The sequence below is a fragment of the Phyllopteryx taeniolatus genome, chromosome 3, assembly GCF_024500385.1.
Source record: "Phyllopteryx taeniolatus isolate TA_2022b chromosome 3, UOR_Ptae_1.2, whole genome shotgun sequence".
Lineage (NCBI taxonomy): Eukaryota > Metazoa > Chordata > Actinopteri > Syngnathiformes > Syngnathidae > Phyllopteryx > Phyllopteryx taeniolatus.
Genome location: NC_084504.1, coordinates 17,657,238 through 17,670,617, shown reverse-complemented (window position 1 = coordinate 17,670,617; position 13,380 = coordinate 17,657,238). Strand labels below are relative to the sequence as shown.

The following is a 13,380-nucleotide window of genomic DNA, read 5'->3' as shown; positions in this document are numbered from 1 at the left end:
ATACATTCCTTTTCAGATTAAATCTCAAATGAGAAACAGGTGCAATTACTTATAAACACTTGGCTGCTACAAAAGGTGCTATAGTAAAAAAGAAAAAAAAAGGCCCTGAGCAGAAAGCAGAGAGGTATAGTTGTTCGCATGTCTGCCTCACAGTTGAGAAGTTCTGGGTTTGAATCTCAGTTCAGGCCCTCATGTGTGGAGTTTGCATGTTCCCCCTGTGTTTGTGTGGATTTTCTCTGGATACTTTGGCTTCCTCCCACATTCCAAAAACATGCATGTTAGGTGCACCAAAGTCTCTAAATTGTCCATAGGTGTGATGGTGAGTCTGACCAGTCAAGGGTGTCCTAATCTCAACAAGCACTAAAAAAAAAATTATTTTTTTAAATTAAGGAATGAATGAATGAATGGATGGATGGATGGATGGATGGATGGATGGATGGATGGATGGATGGATGGATGGATGGACCAGTGCAAATAAAGGTCACACACATTCAAACATGCACATACCACTTTCTTGAGAGACAGAGGTTCTCCCGCCAGTGTAATTCCAATTGTGCAACAGATATTCCTGAATATCGCATCCACCAATGCAAGTTTAAGCCTGGTTGAGGAAATTCTGGCAACCATCTCTGCAAGGACCACTGAAGACAGATCTATAGAACAGACCACAATAGGTAGAAACACTATAACTACACACTACACAACTGCATGTTAAAAAAAACAAACAAACAATCTTACTTATTTATCTTACGTTTGCTACCATAGTAAAGATATTAAGTAGCTTTTAATATTGCATCTGTAGTCCCTCCTTACATTGGCTGCTGATGGCAAAGTGGTCTGCTAGGTCTTTCAGGCCCTTTTCCACAAGCTTGTGATTCAGTTTGCAGTGGTGCCTATACCAAAACTCTACCAACACTGACAGGAGGTCCAGCAGGATGGCCAACAGATGCCATTTGGGCTCTTCGTCGCTCTCAGCATTGTCCTTCGGGGAAGATAAACCACAGCTTAGGTTTGTAAAACAGCAGTAAATGGTCATGTCAGATCAATTGGACCCACATTCTATAATGCTTACCCCGGAGGCAGCCTGCATCATGAGCTGGACAAGCTTTTTTACAGCGCAAGACAACAGGGTGGAGCGTTCCCACACAGTCCAGAAGGTTCTATACAGCAAAGAACCAGATTTTGATACCTGATAGACTCCCGTTTCTGGAAGCTGCATGAAATCCCTAAGAGAAGGGTGAGTTATCCACACAATCATTATTGTTAAGACAAAACAGTGTCTATATAGACAATTGCATCAACCGTGATGTATTAAAATGATACAATTTGTCTCAAAATTAGAGCAGATTGTTTTGTACAGGCATGGCACACTGCAGTACGTGAGCTAGACTTTCTGTGACAATGCCAGGGACACTAATCTCCAGCAGTGTACCATACAAATAATTTTAAATATTTAATTTCAAGGTCAAGGCATTGGAATATGCACATCAATAAAAACAACATCTGCAGTCAATAACAATGTGGCAAAATAATTTTATGAAACTCCTTTCTCTGTCCATGTAAACAAAATGATCCTATTATAAAGGGAGTAAAGTCTAAATGCATTTCAGAGAACACCCTGTAAGAGATCCCTCACATATTCTAGATTTTATAGTTTAGGCTAAGTCTGTACCCTCCAGTGATGGAGTAGAGTTCCCCTTGGAAGAGCTTGAGAAAAAATGCCAGGACATCATTGTAGAAGTTTAAGAGAGTTGGCAGTGCCGGCCCAGGGAGCTGGTGACAAGTGGCCTCACTTGACAGGCAGTAACTATAGACACAAACATAAATGGGAAATAACACTATAGGTAATCTGGGATATTTTAGAGTACATTTACACAGCATCCATTTTCTATCCCACTACCAACTTATTCAGGGTTCATGGCATGGTAGGAGCTGGAGCCTATCCCGGCTGAATTAGAGTGAAAGGCGGACTATACAACGCACTGGTTCCCAGGCAATCACACGGCAATAGTATAAAAGGAATTTACTTTTGATTATGAGAAAGCGATAAGGAGATGGAATTATCAGTCAAAAAATTAAGAGGTGTACCTTATGGCTGTCTCCAGAAAAGGCCACTGGCCCATCTTGCAGTGAGGGCACTGCAACACCCGACTATAATACTTCTTCACGTTCGCAGGAGCCAGCCAAGGAGGGTTGGCAACCAGCAACCTATGCATTATTTGTTGGAATGTCCTCAGGAAGAGAGTTGTCGCACTACCCTGAAACATAAAACAAAAATAGTGGTGTCAATGTCATTTTGATGAGTGACAACAACATTGACTCTGTTCCAGTTTTTTGGATTCCAAATAAAAGCCTTTGGACTTTTAGGCTGGATTTTACACCACAGTTCCGAGTGGCCAGATCAGATTTTAATGCCTGTTACGTATCTCTATTTACATGTACATTTTAAGTGACACATATCCTACACGGTTGTATTTACACTACAGAATAAACAACCCACATGGGCAAAGACCCAAATTGCATGTAAATGTAAGTAACTCCAAGCGTCAACACTGGGCAGTGACAAAATGCAAGTAAACAATAACACAAAAATATTACAAATACTAAACACGGCATACCGTTTAGGTGGCCTCGGGTTGACTCTTCCACCCATCGATTTAACTCATTCACTGCCATTGATGGCTGTTGAATTCAAATATCCATGTTAACATGGAGGCCTGGCAGTGATTAATTGAGCGTAACTTCCACATTACTCCATTGGCTGCTCTCGGCAATAATTTTTTCTTTTTTGATCATCGACAGACTTCCAGTGTACCATACAGTATTTAGACCATGTTTAATTTTCCATGCGTTTGTTGTAGTTTAGATTTACATGGAGATCTTTTTAAAGCTGGGTATCTGATTTGTGTGATAACGCTCCACTCACATTGGGAAATATTAAAAAGATACACTATATTTCAAAAAGTATTTGCTCACCTGCCTTGACTCAGATATGAATTTAAGTACATCCAATGCTTAATCCATAGGGTTTACTGTATCATTGGTCCACCATATGCAGTTATAACAGCTTAAACTCTTCTGGGAAGGTTTTGCACAAGGTTTTGGAGTATGTTTATGGGAATGTATGACCAGTTTTCCAGAAGCACATTTGTGAGGTTACACACTGATGTGGGATGAAAAGGCTTGGCTCTCAGTCGCCGCTCTAATTCATCCAAAAAGCGTTCTACAGGGTTTAGGTCAGGAGTGCGCAGGCCAGTCAAGCATTTTCATCCATATCTTTATGAACCTTGATTTGTGCACTGATGCACAGTCATTTTGGAACAGGAAGGGGCCGTGTCTATGCACCAGTGCACAATGCAACGTCCATAAAGACATGGATGAGAGAATTTGGTATGGGTGAACTTAACTGGCCAACACAGAGTCCGGCCCTCAACCTGACAGAACATTTTTGGGTTGACTTCGAGGGTACAATGAGCCAGGTATTCTCGTCCAACATCGGTTTGTGGCCTCACAAATATCCTCCTAGAAGAATGGGTAAAAATTCTCATAAAGTCACTCCTAAACCTTGGTGAAAGCGATCCCACAAGGGTTGAAGCTGTTATAGCTGCAAAGGGTAGACCAATATCATATTAAACCATATGGATTTCAAATGGGATAGCACTTAAGGCACATATGTGTGTCAAGGCAGGTGAGCAAATACTTTTGGCAATATAGTGTATCTGATTATTATCCACATTTGGAAAAGGCCTTAGAGCGATTCTTAAGATGCCATGCATTTTTTCTCCATTTACACTGCCATGACACACATCTGAATTATACCACTTGAGAGCAAAAAAAAAAAAAACAATAAAATAAATCTGAATTGTGTCACTTCAGCCATGCAGTCCAAAGTATTGAAACAGAATGTGCAGTGTTTTGCACCCTGAGGCTAACGCAGCAGCTAGGAATGTATACAGTCTGGAAATCCTGATCCTACCTGCTGTGCATACTCAATGAGAGCCACCAGGTATGGTGCTGGTGGCAGAATCCCAGGGAACACTGCACTTCGGATTGTGTCCAAGGCTTCGATGAAGAGGCCACATTCTATCATGGTGCCAATGTTGCCGAAGTCCGTTTCAATTACCTGAAAGAATAAATGAACAGCGATTAAATGGAAGTCATATGTAAAAGAAGAACAGGAACAATGGTTCTAACAGCAATGGAAAGAGGGAAAGATGAGGGCATAAGGGTAATGGAAATTGGATTTGATGGGCCATATAAAGTTCCTGGGGGTCATCCGTGACTGTCAGTTCATGCCAAACAGTATATGGACTCAGAGTAGAGAATGGAAATGCACAAGATATGGACAGGAAAGTCATGTTAATAGGCCAATCAAAACTTCAAGATCAGCTGACAGTGGGGGTTAAACCGGTGACCTGACGACAAGGCACCCTTGCTCTCCATGTCACATTGAAATGTATGACATGAAGGAAATTGAATGAACTGATCTTGATGAAGCACATGGTTATTTTAGAGCTATACAGCATTACAGAGGTCCAAGGACAGAAGGTGTGAATGTTTACCTGTGACAGAGGATGATGTGGGTCGTGGTAACTCAGAAATTCAAGGAAGAGCAGTCTTGGTCGGTCCTAAAAAAAATAAATAGTAAAATCAAATGTACTGTAATACACTTGGTGAAAATCAATTTGCAATGAAACAGTGGTTCTCTTTAGCATGCACACCTCCTGTTCAATGACGTGGTCTCTGAGGTGTCCCTCCAGTTTAGAAAAGTCAACATCCACAACACTGGCCTCCTTCGCTTCATTAATATCATCTGTTACGTTGAACTTCATGTCAACACAATTTCTCTGCCAATGACAAAAATGTTTTGAAATAATCAAACATTAATTTGTAAATGGATAGCTGGTTGCACTCTAGTCTGGTTGCCAACCAATCGCAGAACACAGGAACCCATAGTTGATATCACCTTAACTCTCTCTAATTCATTGAAATTGTAAATCCATGGAAATCTCATTTGAGGATGCAATAAGTGTCTCCCAGAACAGCTGCTAGGAGGTGTACATTCCTTTTAACTAAAACGCCACAGGCTCTCAATAGGGTTAAGGTCAGGAGATGATGGTGGCTGCACCATGAGATTTTATTCATCATACCCACTGCAGCTAAAGATTCAATGGTATTTTTTGCCACTTGTGATGGTCCGTTATCTTACATGAGTTATTCTACTGTAATGCGGGAAATGTTCACTTAGAAACACCACTCATTTGATCACCCTTAATGGGCCTACCCTATACAGTATCTTCCATTACTCCAGCCCAAAACCTCACTCCACCTCCTTGCTGACATAGAGGTCATCCACCAACAATACAGATCCATTTGGATCATCCAAAGTAGCTTGGGATTTATCAGTGAATAAAACTGGTTGAAAATTAGTCTTTTCTGACACCCACAGGAAGCAGTTCTCTTTGTGTGATTGGTTATTGGTGGCTTAAATAGATCTTAAAATTAGGTGTTGAAACAATTAGTCAAGTTGACTTGACTAATCTGCTTGACTAACTGCTAATCACGTGTTTTTGGCACCTTGTCTTCCATTCGACCAATATACAGAGGACTTTCGACCTGCTCGTCTGCTGCTGTAGCCAAACTATAACGCTAGTAGAGCAGTGAAATGTGAGACCTACAAAGCGACAAAGTTTTCATACATCTGCGCAGGTCTGGGAGTACGAAAATTAACTGGTGGCGGATGAGAATAGCTATTAGCCCCGCTAGCTTCGAAAAGATTCATACCAGCAGTACCATGGGAAAGACTGTGAAGAACGAGGGGAGCAACCTGAAGTGAAACGTCACCTTTGTCTAATAATGCACAGACAACAACTGTGTGCTTACAGTAACTTTATTAGTCAAAGACGTTTTTTGCTACCACACACAAACATCGCAATGTTTCTTATAAAGTGATTTATGACACTGATGTCAGTGAATACAGCCGTATGGATGCTACAGGCAAAGTGAAATAGTTGAACAAAAATGAGAACGGTAGCAAGGCTATCCTTGAAATACAATAAAAACATAAGTGAAATAGAAACAATGAAACGGAGACATGTTTGGAGCCTGGCTACAATGTCCCGTCATACGACACACTATGATGTCAGTGTCGTAAAGCGACACAAGTGTCACAATGTTGGTGTTGGTTGCGCGGAGTTGTAGCAAACAACTTCTATGATGAATAAACCTGTGTGAGATTTATATCAGTGATCTATAGGAACAGGAGAAACAACATGCAAAAATTTCCTCAGAAAAATTTAAATTAAAATTTTTAACTTGCGGCACGGTGATCGACTTGTTAAAGCGTCTGCCTCACAGTTCTGAGGACCGGGGTTCAAACCCTGGCCCCGCCTTTGTGGAGTTTGCATGTTCTCCCCGTACCTGGGTGGGTTTTCTCCGGGCATTCCGGTTTCCTCCCACATCCCAAAAACATGCATGGTAGGTTCATTGAAGACTCTAAATTGCCCGTAGGTGTGAATGTGAGTGCGAATGGTTGTTTGTTTATATATGCCCTGCGATTGGCTGGCAACCAGTTCAGGGTGTACCCCGCCTCCTGCCCGATGATAGCTGGGATAGGTTCCAGCAGTCCCACAACCCTTGTGAGGATAAGTGGCTCAGAAATTGGATGGATGTGTAACTTAAATCATATACGCAAATTAATTTCTGACAGACTATAGTTGGGATAGCATCATCACAGCAGCTTTTACTGAGCTTACTTGACTTACCCCAAAGAGGTACTGGATGATGTGGGTCACAGGGAAGCAAGGACCATTGTGGGAGCTTGCGTCCTGTGTAATGGGCTTGACTATGACGTGAGTGATGGCGGTGTGAGAGGGCGGAGGATAGCTGTATACTATGGCGGTACCAGCTTCCAGGACCCTGGGAAAATTTAAATCAAACGGAGATTGATTAATGGATTATATTCATTCATTTCAAAGTTTTTGAATAGTATTTCCATGTCATCAAGCTAACCGTTTGAACATGATTGAACGGGAAGCATCTTGGACCATGAGAAGAACCTTCCAGCCTTGGAAGGCCCCTGTTATTGCCCCACTGGTCACATTCTTCCTCCAGTGTCTGGCGGGATAGAAGGCAGACATAGTACCTCTGGGAATGGCCACCTCATAGAGTCCCTCTGGGAGCCAGGAACCATTCCTAACACTGTCCAGAACATAGTCTGGAGTCACAACCCACTTTCCTAGTAAGAGAGAAGCAATAGCAACAGTAAATATAAATGGCAGAAAGTACAGTAAATGTAGAGTTTTGTCAGTTCTCCCACTTTAAGCCAGGTATTATTATGTAATAGTTTTTGGCCTCTTGGGACACATTTATTTATTTAGGTCAGTTGACACTTTTTGTTAAGTGTATGTTCAGCACATTTGTCGAGCTCAGTGGCAAAAAAAAAAAAAATACAAAAAGGAGGAAATTTGAAGACTGAGCAGATCTTTCATACTCACCGGTATTTACATTCCGCCTCAAGCTAACACGAATGCCGCACTGCTAATGCTCGCTGAACAAGTAAACGAAATTGGAAAAAAAACAACAACACCCGGACTCACCCCTCATTATTCTCGGGGACTTTAACAAAGCTAAACTCAAACACCAACTCCCTAAATACAAGCAGCACATCGACTGTCCTACCAGGGAAAATAACATTTTAGACCACTCCTATACTACGCCAAATAACACATACCGTGCCATACCTTGTGCAGCCCTGGGCTCGTCTGATCACTGCTTAATTCAATTAATACAAACATACAGACAAGAACTTAAATGCGCAAAGCCTATGGTGAAAACAGTGAAAAAGTGGACCAATGAAGCAAAGATAGAACTTCAAAGCTGTTTAGACTGCACAGACTGGAGTGTCTTTGAAAATTCAGCTGGATCCCTGGATGAACATACAGACACTGTCACATCCTATATTAGTTTCTGTGAAGATGTGTGTGTACCAACAAAGTTATTTCGCACAATCAATAACAACAACCCGTGATTCACTGCCAAACTTAAGCAACTTCACCAAGCTAAGAAGGATGCATATCGAAGCGGACACAGGTCTCTGTATAATCGGACTAGAAACCAGCTGACTAAAGAAATTAACATTGCAAAGAGAAACTATGCAGCAAAGTTGGAAAAACAGTTTAGCGCTAACAACTCTAAATCAGTCTGGCATGCATTACAATCGCTGACCAATTACAAGCGATGATCCCCCCCCAAGCTGAGAACATTAGTAGACTGGCCGATGACTTGAATACCTTCTACTGCAGATTTGAAAACGACACTTTCACACCCCACACCCACCCAGCCGCACCACAATCACATCTCTGACTTCTGCGTTCCACGAAGAGGATGTGAGACGCATCTTAAAACAACAAAAGATTAACAAAGTGGCAGGCCCAGACCATGTGTCCTGATCCTGCCTCAAAGTCCGCGCAGACCAGCTTGCTCCAGTCTTCACACAGATCCTCAATAGATCTCTGGAACTATGCGAAGTACCATCCTGTTTCAAAGGCTTCACCATCACTCCAGTCCCCAAGAAACCTACAATCTCGGGTCTGAATGACTACAGGTCTGTCGCCTTGACATCTGTGGTCATGAAGTCCTTTGAAGGCCTCGTGCTGGACCACCTCAAGAGCATCACAGGTCCCCAGCTGGACCCCCTGCAGTTTGCCTACTGAGCAAACAGGTCTGCGGATGATGCAGTCAACATGGGACTGCACTTCATCCTAGAACACCTCGAAAACACGGGGATCTACGCGAGGATCCTGTTCGTGGACTTCAGCTCACCATTTAACACCATCAACCCTGAACTCCTTTCCTCCAAGCTTTTCCAACACAGCGTCTCGCCTGCCATCTCCCAGTGGATTTACAGCTTTCTGTCAGGCAGGACACAGCAGGTGAGGCTGGGGGAGGCCACCTCATCCACACGCAGCAACAGCACTGGAGCACCCCAAGGTTGTATCCTCTCGCCGCTGCTCTTCTCTTTCTACACAAACGACTGCCCTTCAATGCACCCGGCTGTCAAACTCCTGAAGTTTGCAGATTACACCTCTGTCACCGGCCTCATCAAAGATGGTGACGAGTCTGCATATCGACAGGAAATGGGGCGGCTGGAGCTGTGGTGCGGCCGACACAACCTGGAGCTGAACACGCTCAAGACTGTAGAGATGATCGTGGACTTCAGGAGGCATCCTTCGCCAAAGCTGCCCCTCACGCTGTCCAGCTGCCTTGTGTCAACCTTCGAGACCATCAAGTTCCTGGGAATTACAGTCTCTCAGGACCTGAAGTGGGCGATCAACATCAACTCGATCCTCAAAAAGGCCCAGCGGAGGATGTACTTCCTGCGGCTTCTGGGGAAGCACGGCTTTCCACAGGAGCTGTTGAGGCAGTTCTACACAGCGGTCATCGAATCAGTCCTGTGTTCTTCCATTGCAACATGCTGCCAATTCTTTTGTCTTGAGTTTCTTGTCACATTTCTGTGGGACCAATTATATATTACTCGTGCACTCACTGTGGTAGTCTCGCCACGCTGCACTATTTCCATATCTGTTGTTGACCAATACTGGCCACTCATGTCAGAGTAGCATCTGCACCACTTGCACACTGACTGAAGAGTATCTGCAACATTTGCACAATCAACATTGTCCCAGATCATCGCACTACTAGTCACTTTAAACTGCATACATTCCTTGACATCTCGGCGCCCTTTGCACAATGGTCATTGCACCGGACTATTGCTATATTAGTCATTCAAACTGCTCTAAGTGCTAGAGGACTCTGCATCTTTTTGCACAATTGTCCAAAAAAATATATATATATTGTACCGGCAGTACCAGATGGTTACTGGCATGGTTACACTATTGTATGAGAGAGGAGGGCAACAGAGGAAATGTGACAAAATGGATGAAACAAAATGTCTTTTCTCACTACAATAATTAACTATGTAGCATGTTTTCATGATAAAAAAAATAATGTAATGCATGACTTGCTTAGCACAACTAACTTTGTTATTATGCTCTTCATAATGATAATGATGACCAACCTGCAGCACAAGAAGCCAAAAATTTCTCACTGGCCAAGACGTGAGGAATTATTAAATGGGTGCAAGCGGTCTGGTAAACCTGGAAGAAAATGTAGCATTAATGTAAAACTTGTTTAATCAGGATTTGTGTTTGTTTATGTGTACTTACAGAACCTCCAATATATTTTCCACTCAAATGATATATTCCCTGGATCAAAGCTCTCTTCTGGTCACAATTTTTTATCCCAGAGAATTGGAACATGTGAGTGCAGCGCTCCATCCCCAACTGTGAAGAAAACAAGACAGAAAAACTCACGCATGTAATCACCAATGCTGTCAATTAGCAAAACTTTTTGCAGAAATTGCAACAAAGTGTTGTTATAATAATTTGTCTACATGACATCCTTAAACTATTGTGTTGTCTACGCTACACTACGCATTAATTTGGATTTCCCATTCAACTGACCTGAGAGATACAGACATTTGTCAAACATGATCTTTATGGATTCACAACACTTAACTTGGCATACTCTAAACTTTACAAACCATATTGTAGACAAATGAAAAATATCGTGACTGTGACTCGGTAGGTATGTGTGTATAAGTGCGTTTGTGTTTTTCAACTTAGAACTACACACCACAAACCCCCTAAACGTGACTTTAGGTAAGGTCACGTTTTCAAATCCATATACCGGTATTTATTATATATTTTTCAATGTTTCTGTCAAATTTTATGTAAACTGGTCAACAAACTGACACATTTTTTGCTTCACAGCTGGCCGGGTCCCTTGTGATGTTATTCGACCTGCCATGATGGCTCATATTTTCTGTCACTAGCAACGCTGATTTCATTCATTTTATCAACTACAAATGCCACTTAACTGCGCTGTATTTATTTCTTACTTACTATTTATATAGAACTTATGAAGTTTGTTCATTCTCAACTCTTAAGTTTTTTTTTCTGAAACTGTAATCTGTTTCAAGAAATGACCCAACCCAACTGAGGAGAAACTGTAAGACGTTGGCCAGAAACTGTTGCATTTCCCCCGGTTTTTATGATTCTAAACTGTCTTAATATTTGTCACAGGAAAATGATACTTGTACCACTGGAAACGTCCATAAAAGATTTGTCTGATAATGCTGGCGTAATGCGTGTTAATCAATTAAACTTTGAAATGTTACACACATACCTTGACTCGGGGCCGATTAAATGCACATAAAATCAATTAAGTCGCAGTCATTTGTTAAGACTTGTTGACTCCCAGTTCTCGCCGACTATTCGTTAGTTCACACACACAACACACATTCGGAAAACTCTGACGCTGAAACAGTCACCTTACGTGTATCCCGCTGCCTCTTCCCGAGAAAATTCAACGTTTACCAACAAGAAAAAATGGCTCAACGTGTTTAATCATACTCGAGTTTCCCTCCTGTTGTGTTATTGGTATGTAGCCTACCGATAGATCGACGATGCATGGATTCGCAGGGTGGTTTCTCGAAAAGGAATATCTGTTAGAGTTACTTACCGAGAGCATTGTTGAGTTTATTTGTCAATGTAATATAGTATTATGTTTTAAAATCACAAATATGTTTCGTCCGAATGTAAACAGCAACATGCACAATTTCTCCTCTCTTTGAAGACGAGCCCCCCCCCCCCTTTGATTTAATAAAGTGAGCGGTCCGTTGAGCGGAAGTCTTCCGACAATTATTTCCGGGTTGTTGTCACGGACGCTTTAACTGCCGGAAATAACAAAAAGCTGGATGTAACATAACGCTCGTTGATTAACCAGGATCATTGAGCGCTCGATACGTTTGTATTGTCTTTTCTACAAAGGAAACTATTAATGAACCGACTCAGATTTTTTTTTTTTTTTTTATCTACGATTCGGAGTCGTTCACGGCAATGTTTAGGCTTAATTCCCAATAACACAATCGCGTAACGGTATTAGCGTTACGTATTTTCACGGAGAATTAGGTAATTTTATGTGATTTCTACAAATGCGTTTCACTGATGTCATTCTCGTTGCGCTAAATTGACTGACGATGACGCTGGTTGTGTGTCGCCATCCGGATTCACATTTCATCGGGAGAAAATAAGGGAGGTTTCGGAAGGTAAGTATTAACCTGATTAAAACTTTTTGATAGCAGTGACAAAAAAAACTAAAGAAAAACCTCAGGAGCTGTCAGACTTCACAAACTAAGGTCTCGCACTCTCAGGTGTGTTGATAACCATCACACAAGCTATCTTAAAAATTATATAATTTTGTAATGCCTTCTTATGTGGTAAGGATGACATAGTCAAGAGCTGCTATTAGCTACTACTCCCTGAGTTGAGCCAATGTTCACGCTTAAGTTTTCCACTGCGCTTCCCTCTGAGACAGGCCCCGCCCTGAACGGCACACACTCAAGAGTTCAGGTATCAAAACAATTTGAAAAAATAATTGATTAGAAATACTATAATTGACACACCAATTATATTGTTAATATTCAATCTCTTTTTTTGTAATGTTTTTCTGCATGCAACTTTTACATGAAGAAAATGAGCATAGCCGAGTGGCATAGTTTACTTTTACTTATTTTAGGTCACGCACTTGAGCTTTTTTACTGACGTATTTTAAATTAATGACTGAAAGCATTTTTCTCCCCCCTCCCCGAAATCATGCATCTTACTTTAATTGAATACTCCAAATTGTTAATAGGTGTGAATTGGTGTTTTTTTTTATGTGCCCTGAGATTGGCTGCCAACCAGTTCATGCCTCCTACCCGCAGTTAGCTGGGATAGGGTCCAGCATGCCCGCGACCCTAGTGAGGATAAGTGGTACAGAAAATGGATGGATGGATGGATGGTTGTTTGTTTATATGCGCCCTGAGATTGGCTGGCAACCAGTCTGTGGAGTTACCCGCCTCTCACCCCAAGTCAACTGGGATAGGGTCCAGTGCATTCAAAACAGAAATATAAGGACGAGTGATATAAAGGATGCGTGGTATAAAAAAATAGATGCATGATTGAAAGTGTGTTTTTCTGACAATTATAATGCCATCACACTTAATGGGGCACTCATTGAAATACCAAAGTTTATGGTACCAAACAAACATGCTTTCTTGCCGTGTAAAGAATGCATCAGTTCTTATGTATTGCATTATGCCAGTGTAACACAATAAACCTCACACAATGAAATGCACTACTGTGTTTCCAAATGGGTGTTGCTGATGTATTGCTTAATAGAATTAATTAATAATGATTTTACAGGGTGTCTTGAGACTTCCACACATGGTGTTTCCCTCATGTAGAAAGAAAAGTGGCCAATGCTTTATTGCTGTGA

General features: G+C 41.7%; 2 protein-coding genes across 17 annotated transcripts in view; one reads left to right on the top strand and one right to left on the bottom strand.

Annotated features, from left to right (window-relative positions):
* The window catches only part of slf1 (SMC5-SMC6 complex localization factor 1), a 37,947-nt gene extending 26,010 nt beyond the window's left edge, over positions 1-11,937 (bottom strand). Inside the window, exons 1-13 of one of the 10 annotated variants that reach the window (XM_061767244.1) lie at positions 11,584-11,937; positions 10,227-10,343; positions 10,079-10,157; positions 7,012-7,237; positions 6,765-6,918; positions 4,722-4,847; positions 4,563-4,628; positions 3,977-4,123; positions 2,089-2,258; positions 1,673-1,807; positions 1,073-1,226; positions 814-982; positions 508-653 (exon numbers count right to left, since the gene is read on the bottom strand). In XM_061767244.1, coding sequence (XP_061623228.1) covers positions 508-653; positions 814-982; positions 1,073-1,226; positions 1,673-1,807; positions 2,089-2,258; positions 3,977-4,123; positions 4,563-4,628; positions 4,722-4,847; positions 6,765-6,918; positions 7,012-7,237; positions 10,079-10,157; positions 10,227-10,343; positions 11,584-11,592 — 1,698 coding nt within the window. In that variant the 5' untranslated portion in view covers positions 11,593-11,937. Of the gene's footprint in view, positions 1-507; positions 654-813; positions 983-1,072; positions 1,227-1,672; positions 1,808-2,088; positions 2,259-3,976; positions 4,124-4,562; positions 4,629-4,721; positions 4,848-6,764; positions 6,919-7,011; positions 7,238-10,078; positions 10,158-10,226; positions 10,344-11,247; positions 11,344-11,392; positions 11,511-11,583 lie in introns of those variants that run through there. The other 9 variants (XM_061767241.1, XM_061767246.1, XM_061767236.1 and 6 more) reach the window with 9 other exon arrangements.
* Positions 11,794-13,380, top strand: part of kiaa0825 (KIAA0825 ortholog) — a 174,464-nt gene continuing 172,877 nt past the window's right edge. For all 7 annotated transcript variants that reach the window (XM_061767232.1, XM_061767230.1, XM_061767228.1 and 4 more), the window contains exon 1: positions 11,794-12,169. The gene's annotated coding sequence lies outside the window, so the exon portion shown is untranslated. The remainder of the gene's footprint in view (positions 12,170-13,380) is intronic.